Source organism: Paralichthys olivaceus, chromosome 6 (assembly GCF_024713975.1).
Source record: "Paralichthys olivaceus isolate ysfri-2021 chromosome 6, ASM2471397v2, whole genome shotgun sequence".
Taxonomy (NCBI): Eukaryota; Metazoa; Chordata; class Actinopteri; order Pleuronectiformes; family Paralichthyidae; genus Paralichthys; species Paralichthys olivaceus.
Genome location: NC_091098.1, coordinates 14,562,038 through 14,583,357, shown reverse-complemented (window position 1 = coordinate 14,583,357; position 21,320 = coordinate 14,562,038). Strand labels below are relative to the sequence as shown.

Sequence of the window (21,320 nt, the reverse complement as noted above, 5' to 3'; positions counted from 1 at the left end):
GCATTGATGTTGTTTGTTTTGGAGACAGATCTTGATATAAAAAAAAGAAGGAAAGAAGTTAGATGCTGCAGATGAACCCATAACCTTTCTGGTAAACTTGTGTGAACACGGCTGTGAATGCCAAAAAGGCCCTTGAAAAGAAAACCAGAAAAACCGCACTACGGTTGTTTGCCTCTCTTAGCTAGTGCAGTTTCAGTCTACATACAATTTTTTTAGATTCATATGAGGTCACTGTGACCTTTGACCTCTAATAACTGAAAGTTTATCATTGAGTTTAAGTGACAACTGGTAAAATTGAAGAAATTCCCTTAGGGCAGACGACTGGAGATATTGTGTTCAAAAGCTTAAAATCATGTTAAGTGAGTCTGCTGTGAACTTGACATTTCACCACCAAATCTTAATCAATTCATCCGTGGGTCCAAAAAAAAGAACATTTGTGCCAAAGTTGAAGAAATTCCCTCAAGGTTTCCTAAGATATCGTGTTCACAAGAATGGGACTGACGTTTCATGTACTTTAAAAGTACATGAATTAATGATTCAATTACAACTGCAAATGTCCCTATATTCAGAATATTGAGTAAATATTAGTTGACACTGCATTGCAGAAAATACATATTTCAATGATAATCTAAAGACAAACAAAAGAAACGTTCTGATATTCATTAAGATGTAGTTTCTTTAATTAAAACTGCAGCACTGTACGTAAGTGTTCATAGTATTTCACTTGGACATGCATGGAAAAGTTAATATATTCATATAGTACAGATATGTACAATAGGACAATTTCTGAAAACATCAGTCCAACAATGGGAGTGTGAAAAACCATTTAAACACAACGTGCAACTTTCAAAATGTTGCATTTTCATTTAAATTGCTCTTCTCATGACAATTCTGGTTAACATCAATATGCCGAAGACTGTGATGATTACAGTTATTTAACCAATTAAGTAAAAATAAGTTAGACAAGGACCATCAAAAACATGACCAAATTCATCTTAGCGAGGATAAAACGGGGGGGATAAAAGGGGATAAAATCTCTTTGAAAAGGGACTAATGACATTTCGTTTCTGTGGGGAAAACAAACAAAAAAACAAATCTGTGTTAAGGAAATTTGTTTCTATATTCATCAGTACAATCAAAGCATTATGATAAGTTGTATAGTGCTGAAAATAGCACACAACAGAGGAAAACGAAGAAATGACAAAAAAGGTGCCGATGACATGAATTACATGGAAGCTAAATATAGTTTAAATTTTCATTTCATATGAACAATCGTCTAGAAGGGACTGCCAGCCAAATATAGCGCCAGCTTCAAAGTACACAAAATGCTGGGCTCGACATCAGAACTGTAGGACAAAAGGTTCAGTCAAAGGTTTAAAGTATTAAAGTATCTGAGCAAATTCCCATTCATGTATACAGTACAGAAGAGAGAGAGAGAGAAAAATATCATCTGAAAACACAGACCAAGAGAATCGCGAATACTTAAATGAACAGAAATACAAAGCAACAATAAACTTGCATTATTTTAGTGCATAAAGACATGCCCTCATGTTAATGGACAGATATCTTGTTTTTGAAAAATCACATCTTGCAAATACATAAACAGAAGAGGGACAAGAATATACAGGGGAAAAAAACAAGAAAAGCAAATCGCTTGTATAGGTGTTCATGTAAAAATATATTGATATCTGGGTAAAATATCTTGGTGGGATTTCAGAAGAAATGAAGTCATTCGGAAACAAGTCACAAGACGTTTTTCTCCCTCAAAGCTTTTACCAGTGAAGAAGTCTTTGCTGTGTTTCTCCACCAGATGACACAAAAGTATTATATCATTTAATGTCACTAATGGTTCAAATTAATTCTTTCATTTTTAAAGGTTGATGAGTAATCTTCTATTGATTTGTTGATCCTTATTGATTGTTTTACATTTGATGAAATGAACAATTGGGAGAAAATATTTTTTGATTTTCAGATGAGCAACTCTGCTTGTTTTAAAGAGGGGATATCGGAGGCACCAATGTGATCTTAAGGCAAAATTACCAGAAATTGTGTGTGACATTGTGAGAAAGTGCAAATAACAAGCAGTGATAAACTGTAGATTGTGTCACTGTGACCTCTGAATCGCTAAATAACAGTCCGGCTTTTTACTGCCCGCCCAAGAGCAAGAACCTGGTGCTCTTTGGAGATTCAGAGATCAGATTTGTATGGCTTACTCGAGGTTTGGTAAAGAGCTAAAGACAGTAAGGGGTTCATTGCACCTCCAGCGAGCACCAAGGATGTGCAATCATCCTGAGAAGTGTGAAAATAACAGTTACAGTAAATCCAGGGCCCACACAGAGAAACACAGTCACCAGAATAGTTTCAGATGAAACAGAGAAGGCATCCACTTACAAGCCAATAAACAGGAAAACTGCCTCTTTCAGAGGAAACGTGAGAAGTAGAGGAGAGGAGAGGTGAAATTCCCTTCAGGTCAGAAAAGTTATTGCTCGAACAAAATGATTTCAGGTAATCTGATCACTGATTTGGGTAATCCAATTTTGGTTCTGTGGATTAATCTGGGAGGATGTGCCAATTAGTTTAAAAAAATATAGCTGCACATACTGTATCAAGAAAATAACACCCTAATAAAAAAGTCACATGCTAACAATCTAAATATTAATGTATTAGATCAGGAGTAGGCAAACTGCTATGTTCTGATGTACATAAATACATACACACAGAGCCAATCACACACACAGTTTATAAATTCTATGATAAAGGGGAGTAACTGAGGTAAGATTTTGGGTCCATGTTGAGATCAACTTGAGTTGGAACCATTTTAAAAAGGTTTACGTGACAGTTGACATCCTAGTCACGGAAGTCTAGACAGCCGCTGTGTCTTTGGAGTCGAGGATGTATTGGGACGTATGCAGTGATGGCGTGTGTGTGTATATGGCTAAAAAGTCGAGGAGCAAAAGGCACTATTCCCTAAACAATGCGAAGTCCTGTGTGTTGTTGGGTGTCTGATTTGATCATGAGTGTTTATGCAACAAGTGTGTGTTTCAAGCTGTGCACATGTGTGGTACGTGTCAACGTGGGGGGGTTTGTTATGACAGTACACTCAAGAGTGATGCAGTCCGACAGTCCAGTGGAGATTCATTTTGACTGAGGACGAGGCGCGATGAGATGGAAGGCATTAAGGGAAACGAGGGGTGGGTGGGTGTAGGGGGTTGGAGTCCAGCCCCTGTAGTCTGTGGCAAAGTGAACAGGAAGCTCTCTCAAAAGTCTTAGTCCATTCCCAGAAGGCTGCTGCTGAGCTCCAGGCCACAGCATGATGGCTCCACAGGAGGGTCGGACAGAGCAGAGGAACAACGGGGGGGGGGGGAAGATGAGATATTTGGATTTCTAGATTGAGGAAGATGGGACAGGAGGGGGTGTCCTCTGCTCTTTTTTTTGCCCCTCGTGGGGAGCCAAGTCTTGGCCATGGTGGCATCGCTCATCATCTGGCAGCAGATCGAGACTGTGATGATGCCATGATAATATGAGAGGGTCCACTCTCAGACCTCTGCTGCTGGCCCATTCCTGCCAGCACAGACATTGCCATGGCCTCTGCCGCTGCCCTTGAGCTGAGGCCGTTGTGCCCTGCAGAGTGACTGGGCGCCAAGGAGCTGTGCTGGATCACCGGGGCAGGAGAACCTGTGGGCTCTGAGGTGTCTTTCATGCTCTCCTCTGCAACTGCACAGAAAAAAAAGGTAGATAATATAAACATAACAGGTAAAGGAAACAACAATTTGAATTTGTAGCCTAATGGGTTTTTTATAATATGTTATCATCCGATTTTAGAAATAACAATAATTTATTTGCCTAATTAATTTTAGATTTTTTCAGATGCAGAAACAAATGAGCTTCAAGCTGTGTAGTACAGGGGGTGGCATGTTCATTAATTGTGAAAAGGCACCCATATCATCCTGCATTCTGCACTACAGCAAGAAAAATCTAAACAGACATGATCAGTGGTGAGTTTTAGTTGCAATATGACGCAAATGGTTTGTTCAGTACATCACCTGCTTTCCTATAAATAGATATGGAAGAAACCCACTGTCATTTTAAATAACACTAGGACTCACCTAAGTAGGCAGTCTTCTTCTGTAGGTTGGTAACAGGACAGTCCTTGTGGGCCAACAGCAGCTGCTTCAAATGAGCCACCTCGTTCCGCAACAGAGATACTTCATTCTGAGAGCACGGAGAATCAGGCCGATCAGTGTTACACATTATAGTTGTAGTCATGCAGTGAAACCTAACTAACTAATGCTGGGTCACATTATTCGAAACAGTCAGACCTTTCAAACTGTTTCCAGAGTTGTTGTGAAGCTCACAGTGGAAATAAGGTGTAAAATTGACCTGAAATTTTAATACAATGAGAATGTGGAACGAGTCGTGATGGATTCAGTTTCAACTCGTGTAAAATGAGCAATTATTCCCTGAAATTGATTTTGCTTATCTGAAACATACAGTACCTCTTAAACTTCACAGACTAGTTGAAAGCCTTACAAATGGGCACAGTAAGTGTGACTATACACACACTAACACAGGCCTCCCACAGGCCTCATTTCCTCTCTGCCCACCCTCTCCAGGCCCACTCACCGACAGTGAGACGTTCATGTTGCTGAGCTCCTCAGCCTTCTTCTCCAGGGAACTAACCCACAGTTTGCGTTTCTGTCTGCAGCGCGATGCCGCGGCCCGATTCCTCTCGAGGAAGCGCTGCCTTCGGTCATCTGGGTCATCGTCTGCTGTCCGCCGCCGCCGCCCACCTGTAGGCTGTGCGGGTGATACCTAGGGGAGGGTGAGAAAGAAAACAACAGATGGGAGGGGAGCGGAAGCAAGACAAGAAAGAAAAGGGAAGTTTGAATCATAGTTTCATCATTTTAGTCAGAGCACGACATAGTCATCACAATACAAGCTGTACAACCCCCATTTTCTGTAACTGAAACAGTGGATATGCCATATATTAAACAAGCCTTAGCTACATTATGTTTGGGTATTTTTGAACACTTTCCAAGTTTAAAGTCAAGTTACAGTTAAGGCCCTCACTATAGATGACTTGTGTACCTGTGGTTGTGCAGGTGATGGAGCATCTGGCTGCTGGACGAGCAGCTGGCTCTGCTCCGCCCTCTGAGGCACCATGGGGCTGCCACCCATGGCCAAGACCCCCATACTCTGTCCTGATGGGCTCTGCTGGGACAGCGCAGCCTTCAGACGCTGAAGGAGAAAAGTGATAAAACCATTATCAGCAAAAGGTAAACAGGGATCAGAATATTCGAAAAGAACAGCAGAAAGGATCAAAACACTATAAACGGACAAAGAAATAAATGAAACCACAGTTCCGATTCAGTGAGGGAGTCCATTTTTTATAATTTACAGTTATATGTACAGACAATTCATGAATGTTAACAAATGTTTGTGCTGTGAAGACAGACTGTTCTGTGTGCATTTTTTTTAAATGCAGTAAATCGTGGTTTTCTACTAGATTCTACTTCCCTCAAGAAAAAGGCTGAATCCTTTGAGGAGCTCATTTAAAAAGGTGCTCTAACTCTGCAGAGATCCTCGCAAATGTTGACCTGACAGCGTCAAACTGTTCCAGCTTATTTTCAGCAGCACATTCATGTGACATCCTGTTCTATCCACTTTGTATTGAGTTCAGCTCTGGAGGCTTTGCATGTTCCTGGAACAATTTTGAGAAGATGTTGCTTGATGTTGTTGCTTTACAATATGACTGACTACTATCCAGTTTTTAAAAATAAACCTTGTAGCTTTGTAGTTGACATTGGCTCTGCTCAACAGCACATTTAATACATCATGATAAGCGTCATTACGAGTATGTACCTGTGGCCAGAAGAATTCTGAAAGTCAACAAATAATTCCCAGCCTGTTTTTGGCACCAATGTTAGACTTGTTACTTGAATTTTCTGTGTATAATCCTAAATTCTGTACAAATGTGTTGTGTGTGGTGTAAGGGTTAAATAAACAAGCAACTGCAGTAGAAAGTCATATGATGAACAAACTAAGCCAGTGCAGAGGAAGGCTTGAGGGTGAAGATGGAGACAAAAAGAACAGATAAAGAGATAAAAATAGAGAGCTAATCTAGTGCTGACCATCTTGGCCTCTGAGTGGATGCTGTAGCCAGAGGGAGAGTTAGAGCCGCTGCTGCTGCCTCCCAGAGGAGGACCGGGGATCCCAGGAATGTTGGGTACCATGCACAAGGGTCGGGCCAGCTGGAGACCAGACACGATACAGAAATACAAATGTATTAACAACTTGAAGAACTTCTCACTGCTATATAAATGAAATAAAACATATCATAATGTTTGGTCAGTCTTACATTAATTACAGAGGGTATCTGTACAGGACCAGGGAGCAAAGGCACTGCCTGGCCAGAAGGAAGCATCATCATGGGGTAGTGGCTGGTTGGCGAACTAGACAGGCAAAGGGGCAGAGAGACAACATTACATTACAACTTTTATTTATACTTGAGGTGGGGAAATGAATTGTTTGTTTGATGCATCATTATGCGGACATGGACATCTCTGCATAGGTGCAGCACACAAGTCTAAGCTGAATGAATGTCAAATCAATGTGGAGAGCACTGACCACTGTCATAGACTGACTGTTGTAGTCAGATTTTTGAATTGAAAACCTTATTTTGTAAATTACAGCACACTTGTAATCACAGTGAATGTCTAAAATACTAAAAAACATAAACCATGAGGCTAGTGAAGATGCACACCTCTAGTCACACAGTGATAAAAAAAATCATGTTTAGAAATAAAATTATTTGATGAATCAAGATGCATTTTATCATCAAACGTAGCCCCCTGAGTCGAATCGTGAGGTGCCTAGAGATTCCCACCCCTAATTTATGTGACAAATCATTGAGGGGTGACCCTCATTTACAATGATATAAAGTTAAATTATAGAGACAGAAAAAGAGGACCGATAACAACTTGGGGAAAACTAATAAACAATTTCACAATTTACCTAAATAGATAAAAGATATTTAAAAAAGCCTTTAGATTAGAACAAATAAAGGAATCAAGATTATCAAAACATTAATTTGCAACCTTAAAATGCCAAATAAAATACAGATATGTGAGACATTACAGTTAAAATAACCAGGCCCAAAGATGTACAATAAAAATAAAGTTATACAGGAGGTGGAGATTCTGTCATCTTTGTAAAACTATCAATTTATCTCCCCTGAGTTTCTGTAACACAGCAAGTAGCACCAACCCCACAAAATGCATCATTACTCCAAGCTCTGCAGAGAACAACTGCAGATACCCAGAAATGAATCATATTTAAATCAAAAACACAATGTCTGGTATACCATCATAACTCTAAGAGAATCAAAAAGGTCCAGCACAGCTTTGGAACCAGCAAACTGACAATGTGATATTGGTGATACAGGGTTCTCAGTGTTTTCTTGAGATTACAGAGTTTTTTTAGTTTCACAATAACCTAATAAAGTCTCATCTAAAAATGGTGTAATTAATGGTGCTATTGCATGGCTGGGTAATTACTCGGTAATGTATAGAAACCAACATTTATAACCTCTGACCTAATTTTGCTCAAGTCAATTCATTTGGTTAATACTTTCCTCAATGCCTGCATTCAGGAACTGTCGCGTTTCACACACAACACGAGACGTGACGAGCACAGCCAGGACATCAGAGTTTAAGTGTCCGGAACAATCAGGATTCATGATCTGACATCCTTGATTAATAACTGTGATCGCCAGTTTATGTGAAGTGGGACGAGGACACTGAGGAGTGTGTCCCACATAAGTACAATTCACACCTGACATTACGATTCATATCCAGTGACCACTTGTGATCAGATCTCACTTCCCCGCTCCATATGACAATAAACATGTTCCTCATCTCTGTGTGCAAAGACCAAACAATGTTGTTTTTCACCAGTCTGACTGTACGGTGGGTCCGTTGTCAATGTGTGTGTCTATCTGTCTTTTGCGTTCACACAAGGTGGCCACATGCTAGCACCTCCCATTGTGGTCTGAGTGATCAGATCTGAAATGTGTTATCAATGAATTTAGTGTTCGTTCACACCTGTACTTAGAGCATTGTTATGTCTGAGCAGAGCCTTACTCAAAACTAATACAACCTCATGCCATTTTCTCTTTCTAAGAAATTGTTACGTTTTTGAATGTTCTTCACCGTACTTTGTCATAGTTTTTCACATTAGCAGCTCTCTGAAAGCCAAAGAGGATTATTGAATTGTTTTTGATCTTATTAAGAATCTACTTTAACTGAGGGGAAATTCGAAGAAAACAAAATAATTCTTAGAGTTTTCTTGGAATATCATTACAATGAGCACCTCATTGTACTAGGTGGCTTTATGAACACAGCTCTAGTTTGCTGGGAAATCCGCCACTGACTCTTCTCAGTTTATCACACATACAGGCTTGTGATAGTTCAATGGGTTACTCCCTTCCGCTGCAAAACGTTGACCATGTTACGGTCCAAATTACCTCAGCAGTGCAGTATTGTGTTTGAATGCTAGCAAAGTAGAAAAGCACTATTTCAGTCAGAGTAAAGTTGGGATCCCATTCATTGTTTTGACAATGCAGTGTTTCCCATTAAATACCTAGACAGTGGCAGTGCACCATTGTCTTATTTGTCCCTCCATTTTCACAATGAAACAAAAAATGTTTTACACTTCTCGTAATAACATAAAAGATCTCAACCTTAGTCTTTGTGCCGTTGCTTCTTTGTAGAGCTGTAAGCCTCCATCTCTCTCCCAACCTCTCTCCATTCTGTGGGAAATGCCCCGGGTTCCCATTTATTATTATATAACAATGATCAAAACACATCTGAAACCACCTCAACCAATTTAACATTATTCAACCATTGAAAACAAGTTGGGGGAAAAAGCATCAATTATCTTTAAAGATAACAAAAACAATCAGATTTATCAGTCAGCTGTGGCTAATATTTACATTTGAAAGATTTCATCACTTACATCATTCAGAGTTTAAGTTGCAGCATCATGCAACCTGAATATGTTACCATGTGACATGACTTGAGGCTGTGTTCAGTGTTTCTACAACATACTTTAAATGAGGGAGGCCTATTCAAAATACTCTCATCCATGAATTACAACGTTACTATGATCCTGAACAGAACTTGGATCTTTCAGATGGCAATGTTATCAGATTTGGGGATCTCTGATTGAAAGCCCAGTAGTTCCTTCTCAGCCAGAATAAAATTAGAGGATGATGCAACAACTTTCCAGGAAAACACAACATTTTCCAGGACATTTGACTTATTCCTCTAATTTTCCATGACCGGAAACCTGGTCAACGTGGTGAAATTGGTTAACCAGGTTTTCAGGATATGTGAGAACTTTTGTCATAAAATGGTGAAAACCGTTTATGAATTTCAAAACTACTTGATGGCCGTTTTAAAACAAAAAGCATCAGAGGGCAAATGCATACCATGTATAATATAATACTAATATAATTTATATCATAAGATGACCAATGGTTAATCAAAAATAACTGTAGATTGTGTCTCTAATCTTATCTAATCTAATGCATTACTACACTTTGACAGCATTATGACATAATTCCTACCAAAGTATATATTTTTGGGATCTATACAAGCTTCAAGTCATGTCTTAAGTGCTATAGGATGCAAATATACCTATGATTTAATTTTCTGACTTCATTGTGACATCTATGATATCACTTATATGATGGGGCATAATTTTATGTTCAATAAAGACTTTGATTATATTGTCTTAGTCTGCAAAGATTTATTGGAAAGTTTGTTTTCAACATCCAATCATGCTTTTTTTAAATCATTTTACGCACACACACACACACACACACACACAAAAGGGTCAAAAAAGGTCAGCATAGTTAAGGAGAAGGACGTTGACCGAGCATTACTCACCCCAGAGTTCGACTGGAGGGTGGTGCCTGTGTGATAACAGAGGTCGGTGATGGCATAGTGGGCTGGAGGGCATCAAAGCCCAGGTGTAATGGGAGGGAACCTGGACGCACAATAGTAGGGGTGGGGGCTGAACTCCTAGGGGGGGTGTCCTAGGACATAAGAGTGGGAAAACACATTTTATAAAAACAAGACTGCTTTTTAATGTCTGGCATCACATTTCTCAGGTAAAAAAAGAAAAGGTGGTTTCCTTCCTTTATCTAACACTGTACAATTATAATTGAATGTATAATGAGCCATACTCTTTCTACATTATTTGAGGTTCATGCTGTTATTTATCCACTCATCCCCTACTTCCAGTTCTCTCCTACCTTTCCTCTAACCAGAGGCTCTCGGCTGCTGTCAGACTGTCCAGAGATAGATTCGGGGCTGTCTGGTGGCGAAGAGTCGACCTCTACAGGTTCCTCCTCCTTCACCTTCACTTCTGATGGTGTCTGCAGGGTCATGTCCAAAGCCACAGAGTTGGCAGCAGGGAGCTGAGAAGGATGTGGAGACAGAAATACAGGTAGTAAGCTCACGCTACTTATCAAAGATAACATTCTCACGGACCACAGTACAAAACAGGAAGTAGGTATTTTACTGAACAAAAAGTTGTTCAGACCAAACAACCAGAGCTTCAATTCATGCAACAATATTTAAAAAGCACTGTACAAAAGTAAAACTTTATAAAATCACCCTCACAAATTGTTACAATTGTAGAAGCAACAGGTCGGGAATTTCTACAAGCAATATTTTTTTACTACATTAATGCATAGGGTAAGAAAGAAGGAAGTAAAAAATGACTGTTCACTTCAAGGGAGTCTTTCTTGAAAATTCCCTTAGCCTCTGTACACAGTAATACATGCATAGATACATGCAGTCACACACACACCTGCATGCAGAGAGAAATAAACACAGAGTTCATCAACCCCATGCCTTACTTACAGAGTTCTTAGCCCTCTTTTCATCGTCGTCTTGTTCGAAGGAGCTGGCCAGCTCATTGAACAGACCAACTTCCTCACAGTTCTTTAGGAAGCGAGTGGGAGTAGGTGTCTGGTCTGGCAAATGGAAATGATCACAGATGACTATAAGTGACAGTTTCACACATGGTTCACACTTAGATATGAATATAGAAACCAATGTCAAAGATTTGAGGCTGCATTTCTTAAGATTGTATTAACAGTGTTGGAATACGCTGGAGCCGAGGTCAGCTAAAACAGTTTTCATCTGAATGACGGGAGTAGATATGAAACAAAGAGGAGGAGAAAAGCTGAGTGTTTGTCTGGTAAACAAAGAATACCTGCTATAATGACAGAGTCGGTCCTGGGTGGTCCAAATTTCAGTGTCATCTCATGTTTGTGTTTGTGTACGGCCAAGTGGTCTTCATTGGTAAACCTCTGGAACAAGTGAGCGAGAAGATAAGAAGAAAGATAAGTACATTATATAAATTAGCTTGGAGCTAATTGTCTATTTTTTCTGTTGACCTAAAGAAACAGCCAATAGTTTCTTAACCCGGATATCATATTGCAATAGCCACAGACAGATAATCTTTCCCAGATGTAGCCCAACACACGCAGCCTATACAATGTGCATTATGTGAGGAACCACAAAGAAAACTGTATCTGTCGTGTACAATTCCTCCTGTCTTAAAAAACCCTGTATGAGCCCTCTATAGCCGCAGGATACAGGCTCAAATATCCTTACATCTACCTCAATCTGAAGAGAAAAAAGAAAGAGGGCTTGTATGGATGAGCCCTGAAATTATTTAAGCACCACAGAAATGTCAAGTATGGGCAATTGTTTTAAGTGTCAACAAAATTATGAAAAATTGTAAAAACTTCTAGCATGGGAAAATACCAAATATGAGCTGACACATCAAAACAAAAGCTTGAAATGCAACTGTAATATTTTTACAGAAAGGATCTTATTGTGCAACAATGACTAAATGTGGATGCAGTAAACTTTCTGTATTTCTGTGAGGCTCTACATTAATCTACATGTCCTGTTGTGCAATATCAGGTATCCAGAGTGGAAGCTACAGAACACCAACAGCCATCCTGCCCCTGAGACTCGCCACTTCTTCTTTGGAGAAGTGGCAAGGCGAATAAGTCAAAGACGTAGGAGGAATAATCTTGGCTCTGGCACCAGACTATTCACCATTCGCTGCAGCCTATTTTAGGGCGCCGCGTAGCAGTTGCGAGTTCAGTCGTGAGAGTGAAGTGGAAACACAGTCAAGTGTCATGGGACTTATTTTTAGCCCTGCCAGGCAGCATCACCAATACAACTACATGTCTCATTTGTCTCTTTCCTCTGAACAAGGCGGCTGGTCTTGTGGAGAGAACTATCTATCCGGCTAATCTCCCCTGTATGAGATACTGGCAGCTCAGATTACCCTTCACCGCATGCTAAATACTGGGCATCATAAAATGGGGGACTGCCGCTGCTGCTGCTGTTGTTGTTGCTGTTGTTGTTAAAAGGAAAACCCAAAGCAAAGCCAGGAGTCAATCACCCATGTTCTATTATGGGCATGATTCAGACTTTCCTGGTAGACAACTGTTGCTTCTAAAGGGCAGCAGTAAAACAGTATTTTGACATATGACGCTTATGTGTCTAAATGTACACAATTTATTATCAAACTTAAGGCCAGTTACAGCCATTAGTAACAGTATAGAATTTCTTGTCTCCAATTTGTATAGTGACACCTAAGGTGACTGATATAACGTTTGCTATTTCCTTTACAATGATTTATTTGTGGCAGCTGCAACATCAAAATTGACCGCCACATAATAATTAAATAAAATCTTATTTCAATGTCGAGCTGCACAGAGTGCATTATTCACTCAGATAATCCAATAATAAATCCACTGTACTTTATCGTCCTCATCAAAACATCAGTAACACAAATGTTACCAACAAACGCTCATGAACTTAATGGAGCACTTATCAGCTTCAGAGTCAGATATTTCCCTGAGGGTGTTTTAAATGTATTCTGCTGCCCTTTAAGTATTAAGAAAAGTAATTCATGCTTTTACATTCTAGATTGATTTGTAAATTTATATGAAAAAATATTTATATTGCTCAAAGTTAGGTGGTGATATCAAAAACACACCCAAACATTGAGCACTATCTCACCATACTACGATTCCCAGGCCTGTTTATACAAGAGTTTAACAGTCAAACAAAGCTGAGGAGAGGGCCGCAGCTGTAGACCCGCACCCTCATCGACTGTCACTTTGCCTTGAAACGCTTCCGTGGGATTCTTTTGCCTTAACTGTCAACTAAATAAATAATGATGTCTATCTATGAAATATGCAGAGTATTTATGCCACATAAACATGTCAAAGGAAAGTTAAAATGTCTTTTTTTTTCTATCAAGGACGGAGTCCCCAGTTGTCCATAATATTCTGAGAAGAAAGAAACCAAACAAAATCCTCACTTATTTATCCAACACACATGTTTTAATGTTCAAACCACAGACCACGTGTCCAACAGATCCCCTGTAATCAGAGGTGGGCTTACTAATAACAAATGTTTCTAAACCGCATAAACTCTTTCTTCCTCCAGACCCCCTGAGAGACAATCCATCGCTGTATGGATATCACACCCTGCTGCACACAGTGTCAGACGGCTGATTGAGCACAACATTAGACATGATATTTCCTGTGTTGAATAATCGTGAGTCCTAGGACACACTTCTTTTAATATGCTGTGTTTTCAGGCCAAGTCCCGACAACGCACCACGTTACTGGCATGTGAGTACACTATTGGCACTCAGCTGAGTCACTGCCGCGGCTCAAACCTGTGTCTGCAGGCACTAGAAGTCAACAGTGACAGGTTGAAACAATAACTGCGCTCTGATTACTCATTGGAGCTTCCACTGAGTCACGGCTGGAGGAGACAGCATTGTCTCACAAGACTACATGCTAGCTTGAAAGCTATTGGTGTGATGATCATTCAAGAGTGCAGCATAAATCACAGTTAGTTAGGTAATTCTGGCAGGAAGTACAAGTTTGTTGGCAGAACACATGTTCTTTCACGGTCTTCGGGTTTGCTCATTGTATATATATGAAGCTTTTTTTATACTCAAATAAAGAAAGTCTCATGTCAAGTACGATTCATTTTTATTGCTTGCTGTTAATTTTCTTTTAGACGGAAAATATGTTCAACCGTGAGCAGTTGCAGCCTGCTGTTGGAGAGTACTAACACAAAGGCAAGAACACTCCACACCACATCCACATGCACACACCTGAAAGCAGGAGAGGGAGGGAGAGGACTTACCTGTCCACAGCCAGGAGCACTGCACACAAAAGGTCGGTCGTCCCCCATTTTTGCAAAGAGCTTGCAATGTAGCTGTGGGAAAGGAGAAGAGGAGAACATTGCTGCGGCTTTTCTTGATTTCTGAAGTGGAAAATCCTGAAAACAACAAAACAGGGATGCTGTGGCTTGTAGTCCTTAGTCTGAGCAGGAAGCCGAATGCTATTTAAAAATAACCCTGGCAAAAAGGAAAACACGCACAGAGGCAGCAAGACGAAGTTTCCCTGGTGATACTTCCTTCACACAGGGGGGCTTCTGGCTGGCCAATGAGGAGCCGCTTACAAAAGAGGACGGCAGCTACCATTTACACAAAGACATCTCCTCCTTGTGTCTCGTTTTTCCTCACGTCCAATCCCTCCTTCTCTCATTGCCACTCCTGTTTCACACTTCTCCTGCACCACTCAACCTATTCCATTCTTGAAACCCCTCAGTCAGTGTCTCCCTCTCTCTGATTCAGCTGTTTCTGACTCTGCACAGTTTCTGTTTCACTGATCTTTATGAACTCTCATGTGAATCCACAGTACATTCACACTGACCTGACACTGTACCTCACTTGTACTTGTGGTTCTAGTTGACTCTAACTTCTGTGTGGGGATTACTAATAAAATGAATGAAATATAATGAAAAGTTTAACTCAGTCTGTACACACAATGCACTTTTGGTGCTCTCATACAGAGCTGCAAGCTCTAACCCTTGAGTAATCAATTACTTGATCGAGATAAAAACAAGTTGCAATTATTATTCTGATCATTAATTAATCGTTAAAGTAATCTTACACGCAAAAATAAGAAAAAGCTGTTCTCTTGAATGACATTTCCTGTTTTTATCTGTTTTATATCTTATCTATGTATAGGTTATGAAATGTTAGTCGGACAAAACAAAACATCTAAAAACATCATCCTGGACTTTGAGAAACCATCGTGGACACTTTTTTTTACAATTTTCTATCGAGTTATTAACTGATTAATATAGTAATATAGAGTACAAGTGTTTATGTGTTCAAAACAGATCACTCAACTTAGTTTTGAAATTGGTAACTCCAAAGCAATTTAAGTCCAGGAAATGACAACTTTAAGACAACAATTTTAAATTATATATGGTGTTTTATCATTATATCAGAGGTAATTGCATGTCTCTCTGGCATGTACCTCTGCTGACTGGCCATTACAATGAAAACCTAATTGTTGCTGCCAGTGGACAGTATGATTTGGCCTCTTTATCACAATAAACTGATAACATCGAAATTTACCGTGAAAGTTATAGAAAATCCCTCACTTCTGATTTTCTCAGGATTTCATTAGTGTGTTGTTAACAAAGTATAAAGCTTTGCAATACACTGTTCAACACCTGAGCGCACTGGAAACCCTTCCAAAGCTTTCCACAGGTCCCCCCCACCCCCAGCCCACCCTCTCCCCGAGCACACGCTATTGTCAGGAGTTAAATATGCACATGTTTCTGTTTGTTTTTTCCTCCTGTTGGGCCTGAAGCTGCATTGACATAAACTAAAGCTGTGCGAGGCGTCTATCAGCTGTTTCCACAGAGGAGATCAACTCCTCACCACCCCCTCCTCCTGCCTCAACCCTGTCCCAGACTCCACCCGACCCTGCACTAGTCTGCACAGCCGAGGAACCCCTCAATGTGAAGACAAACTAGGAAGTTTAGAAAAATAACGTGGTCATTAAATTTAAATCAGGGAATTGGAGGGGTGGCGATGGCGATGGATGAGGGACATTAATGTTTTAGCGCTCTCAGCTGGCCCAAAGTGACGTCTGGCGGCTATTACACAACACAGCCCCACTGACAGTACAGCAACCAACATGCATCAAGGACCTCACTATATATACAAGTGGAAACCTTTCAATAAACAAAAGCCACTGATTATTGCAATAGTCAATAAGGTGCAGCTGAAACACACTCATGAGCAGGGATAAAGTTCGACCTTAATGATTTAATAATAGCCTCTCAACATGTATGTCTTACATATCTTTCCTGAATATTTACCGACTGTGATCATTTGACAGGATAGCCTCCATCCATCTGTCATGTCTTGACTTGTTTTTTAATCCTGTTTGTTCACAAAAAACAGTTTGTGCTTTATCCAAATTAAAATATGCAGATTCCACAAACTAAAAAGTTAAACATGTTTACAATTGCAATATTTCCGAGCAACTGATCTCAGTAGTAAAAACTACATGGGTTGAGCATGTAGCCTTACATTATTAAGTGGGACAGATTATTCATTATGTTGGCGAGGAATAAATGTCTGAAAGCTTTCCCAATGTTGAAGTCAGTACATTTTCCTCCTTCCTCCCTCCGTCGACAGCTGCCCCTGAGCCAACACATGATTACTGAAGCCTTGCGCTGGAATACGACGCTCTCCCATGACACCGGGCCTGTAACAGGCCTCCAGTAACTGCTGTGTCGCTCAGCTCCATGTTTTTATGAGGAAAGCGGTGTGCATTGTGTTTGTAAGCGAAAGCCCCATCCCTCTCTTTCCTGATCAAAGGGCTGATGAGGCAGAGCAGTCTGATTCCTTCAGACCTCCCATGCTCTGGAGAAAGACAACAGATCAGTGCCAAAGTGCTTCCAATCCACTAAGTCTATTTGGACAGATATGTGTCTGCAAACGAGATACTCCATCTAGCTCGTTATACCAAGGGTGTGGACTGTGTGGGGAAGTGGACACATCTGGCGTGAGGAGGGGAAAGAGATTCTGAGTTTACATCTTCTGAAGACATGCTCGACATTAACTTGGCTGGCTGGTACCAACATGAAATCTGGGATCTGATCTTGTAGGAAGTCCACCATAAACTCCAGATGACAGGGGCAGAAAACCCTATTTGTTTTCACAGACGCCCCTAAACAATACATTAGCTTGATTAAAGCAGATGTGTCTTTTATTCAGCATCTGTTGCTTGGTTTTGTGGTAAGGCAATCTATTTTGAAGGACATCTTCAAAAACTGCAGCTCTACACAAAAACTGTCTCTGGTTATTTACTACTTTGGTTGTCAAATGTGTCACTGAGAATAAATTCAACAACAGCACACTGCAAAATGCTCTGCTTCATTTAGACCTCAACACTGAGAGACAATAAATCAGTTTCCTGGCTAAATTAGTCCTGATGCATCACTGATATTCATTACAGGCACAGACATCAAGACCACCGATTTTCAACACCAAGGTGACATGGAAGCACTCAAAGTGCCCTAATTCCTGACCCACTCATTGAGCCGCTGCCAAAGTCTCGCGTTTACTTGGATTTCTCCGACTCAGCAGGTGTACAGGAACGAGTCCCAGCTATAATCAGCCACAGCCATCCAGTGTTTGATGCAGCCTGCTAGGAAACTGACTAAACAAACTGTATTAATAGCTTGTGCTGCAGCCATGACTATGGAATCTGAGGCTTGAATTGCCAGAGGGTAGGGGAGACCCCTCAAAAACAAAAAGAGAAAAGGGAGGGGGAAAGAGAGAGGGAAATAGGGAAACTGTGAATTAATGAAAAGGAAGAAGAAAAGGAAAGAAAGGTGAGTTCTTGGAAATGTGGGCTACAAGCTTTAGAGACCTAGAGATCGAGTCTGTAACTGGATGTGTGCAACCAATGCGTATTTGTGTAAGCAAAGTGAACTTGAGATTTTGTAAATGGAACAAATGAAATCCTATATCCATGTCTGCATAACCAACAAGTCCTAAAAGCTAAGTCCATGTCCAACCAGCAGACAATGCTGGACAATGCAGGATGGACCCAAGGCAGTTGTTTAAAGCACGACACTACATGCACTCGTAAGGTTTTTGGTTCTAACAAGTACAAAGACAAAATTGATGTTTTGCCTCTGCTGCTAAATCAACAAGAATTTTGCATATGTATCAACCACATACATGCATAAACACATGTACACACACACGTATAGATACAGCACGTATGCAATGACATTTACATGGAATATATGTAATTACTGAGAGTGGGTCAAGGTGTCGGGTTGGACGGTGCAGGCTGCAGTTCTCTCTAGTTTACCACTTTTACATGTGATGGAATGAGGCACAACTCTGCCAAAAACATGACCTACATTCCTAATGAAGGTGTTGACATGCACGGGGATACGGATCCTAGGGCGTCAGGCAGCTCAAATTGCAATACTATGGATATCATTATTACTCGAGACTTTTGAGGGCTGTTCTTTGCAGAGCCAGATTATCATCGCACAATATTCTACCGCCAAAAAAACCAGACGGGCAGATGTTGTCCTGGGGTTTCGGGGGGCACGTGGAGATGAGGTCGAGGTCGCCTGTGTGGCAGTGAACCCCCTCAAGCTCCTGCAGACATTTTCACCGGGCAGCGATCACTGCCCTGAAAAAAGTTTGTCTAGTCTTTTTTAGCCTCCATTACCTCCTGGCTACGGACGGGCACACTTAGCCCAGCCTTTTCCCGTAACAAGACCGCCTTTTCTTTTCAGCAATTGGCTGCAAGCGCGTCATTCAACGGCGTCTGAAGCACGCAGCAGCTCGACGCCCTGTCAATAACACGGGCTGGTTGAATCTCATTGGTTAAAAGCCTGGAATAAACTTTTTTGTATCCACGCTAAACTAATGGCTAGCTGGCATGGCTAGCTTTAACAACAGGCCGAACGCACATTGGAATAGAGTAATAACAGCGCTACGAGCGGACTCTGCGGTGGCGGCGGACACGCGGGGGTTCGCACCCGAGGTGGAGTGGTGTGTTTTCGGGTTGTTAGCGAGCAGGAGCTGTTAGCACAGCTAGCAGTGGTGTGGTTAGCGGACTGACACTTAGCGACAGACACGGGTCCCAGTGCAGCTGCAGCAGCAGGTCGGACTAGTTCACGCAGTTTTCGCGACGACAAAGTGTGAAAGTGTCGCAGCGGCTGCTCCTTGACTTTAGCTGAGAGTGGTCGACAGAAGTGTGGAGAGTTGAAATGGTAATAAAGTGTTTACAAACTCACCCTTGCGCCCCTCTCTCTCTCTCTCTCTCTCTCTCTCTCTCTCTCTGGATCCCCTCTCCTCTCCTCTCTTGGAATTTGACACTCCCCTCGTCGACGTCGAGCTATCGCGAGAGTTCACGTTAAAACATGTGTCCTCGCAGGGACCGGTGCTCCTGAGTGCTCTCATGTCATCACTCTTGTTTAAAGGATATTCCTCCTGTGAAGTCACATCCACTCTGGAAACCCCGACACTGGATGAACTGTGGATTATAAATCCAGTCTGATTGTAATTCACTGTGAGGGAATCAGACCAGATCTTGTGAGGATTTGCATCAGGTTTTCTCGGCCTCCAGGGGGCGCGGTTTCACCAGACTCTATAATACACATAATATAATACAAACCTAAAAGCTCACGGAAATCATAAGCATCCTGTTAACTGAGCCGGTGACATGTATACTGAGCCAAATGTTTCATATTCATTCAAGAGCTTTTTGTTAACAGAGCCAGAGAGTCCACTGTATTTATTGTTTTCAGAAAAAAACCATCTTTATTCTTTACTTGCTCGTACAATCATCCCATGCCTCTGCACTTAACTTATAACATTTTATACTAACCACTACAGTGAAAACGTCTATATAATGAACATATATAGTTTAATGTTATTATTTTACTTTTTATTCTATTGCCTTTCTTTTGTATTTTCTTTATTCTCTTGTCTACCTCATTCTGACCTGCCTGCTGCTCGAACAACCGAACTGAGTTCTTGGATCAATAAAGTTTTATCTCATCTTATCTTTTGGTTTTGCATGGTTTATTTTATTTATTTATTTTGGATATTTTAATATTTTCAATTTTAATTGAAATGTCAGACTGAATATTCTCAAGCGTTACATGAATTGCTCTTAGAAAGGGTGTAGCCCGCCTGCATGATTATGCTATTATATTATCAGTGGTATAAAATGTTTTCAATATGATAACAATAATATCATTCATCTCAATATTTTCTGGGACAATATAACGTCCAGCTAAATTTGTTATCGTGACAAGCCCACCTTAATATTTTTAATAAAGCATCAAATTAGAGGTTTCCTTGCACATTTCCAAGCTAAATTGATATTGCAAAATGAAATATCCTGAACTGAATCAATAATCCAATATATATTTAGTTAGTTATACCTGTATTCCTGCAATAAATATGAATATTATAACAGATACAATGTTATTTCTGTAAGTGTTGGGAATCAATTGTATATTTGATCTGGCATTGTCCAATTATTTTCACTTCAGAGACTGCAGTTTGCAATGGTTTTGGTTTTTCTATTATTAAATTCAACCCATCTAAGGGAAAAATGAATAACAGAAATACCTTTCTGTTTATGCAACTCATTAAAACAACACCATGAAATGATCAACATTGGATTAACCCCTCTCTAAAAACATTTTAGTAAAAACCTACAAACAAATGACAGCACTGACCTCACAAAGGAGGATTTATTTTAAGTAGTTGTTGTAATAACACAGTGTAGTAAAACTTTGTTACAAAGTCCTGCATTAAAAAGTACAACGTTTCCATCATCACTTTATCACTGCATTCGATACAGGTGGAAATCACTTAAAGTAGTAAACATTTCCAGCCAGAAATCGATAGTCTTATTTCAATTCTAAATCATATATCCCAATTTTCATTGAATATTATTTTTCAATCAATTGTTAAAGTATCTCAAACTTTAAAATAACTTTAGTCAAGTAAAAAGTAAAATATTTGCCAGTGAAATGACGTTGAGTGGAAACAGAAAATAGCAGAAAATATAAAAAGTCAGGTAAAGGACAGGTAGATCAAAATAACACTGATGTTACTTCGTTATACTGAGAGGTACGTTTGAATTTTTTATGATTCCGATTCACATAATGTTATAGAATATTGGAAACACCTCTGAATATAAGGAGCTCCAATACAACATCTTTTACATCTATTACTATTATATTTTCTGTTTACTTCACTTCTGCAGTTGCATTTAATGTCACGTTTCACATAATTAAAGGAAACTGTTGAAGCCATTGTATGAACATAGAAAATAAAGGCGG

General features: G+C 40.2%; 1 protein-coding gene across 3 annotated transcripts; it reads right to left on the bottom strand.

Moving 5' to 3' along the window:
* Positions 1-658: 658 nt before the first annotated feature.
* Positions 659-19,338, bottom strand: atf7a (activating transcription factor 7a). 3 transcript variants are annotated; one of them, XM_020089503.2, is made up of 13 exons: positions 19,257-19,338; positions 14,265-14,336; positions 11,287-11,383; positions 10,932-11,044; positions 10,319-10,483; positions 9,951-10,099; positions 8,741-8,809; positions 6,359-6,452; positions 6,132-6,251; positions 5,089-5,238; positions 4,624-4,812; positions 4,107-4,212; positions 659-3,714 (listed from the first exon to the last, which is right to left on the bottom strand). In XM_020089503.2, the coding sequence occupies exons 2-13, from the start codon at positions 14,310-14,312 to the stop codon at positions 3,479-3,481; spliced, it is 1,536 nt and encodes a 511-aa protein (XP_019945062.1). In that variant the 5' UTR covers positions 14,313-14,336; positions 19,257-19,338; the 3' UTR covers positions 659-3,478. The 3 variants fall into 3 exon arrangements, with proteins under 3 accessions (XP_019945062.1, XP_069382023.1, XP_019945063.1); XM_069525922.1 differs by lacking the exon at positions 8,741-8,809; XM_020089504.2 differs by lacking the exons at positions 8,741-8,809; positions 19,257-19,338 and having other exon boundaries at positions 14,265-14,378.
* Positions 19,339-21,320: the final 1,982 nt, after the last annotated feature.

Excerpts from the sequence above, each read along its gene's own strand:
- atf7a (XM_020089503.2), bottom strand. The coding sequence starts at position 14,312 with ATGGGGGACGACCGACCTTTTGTGTGCAGTGCTCCTGGCTGTGGACAG. Across the intron at positions 8,810-9,950 it reads CCCTCCAGTCGAACTCTGGG|AATGGAGAGAGGTTGGGAGA; the intron begins GTGAGTAATGCT and ends CATTTCCCACAG. Across the intron at positions 5,239-6,131 it reads TCCACTCAGAGGCCAAGATG|CGTCTGAAGGCTGCGCTGTC; the intron begins GTCAGCACTAGA and ends TTTCTCCTTCAG.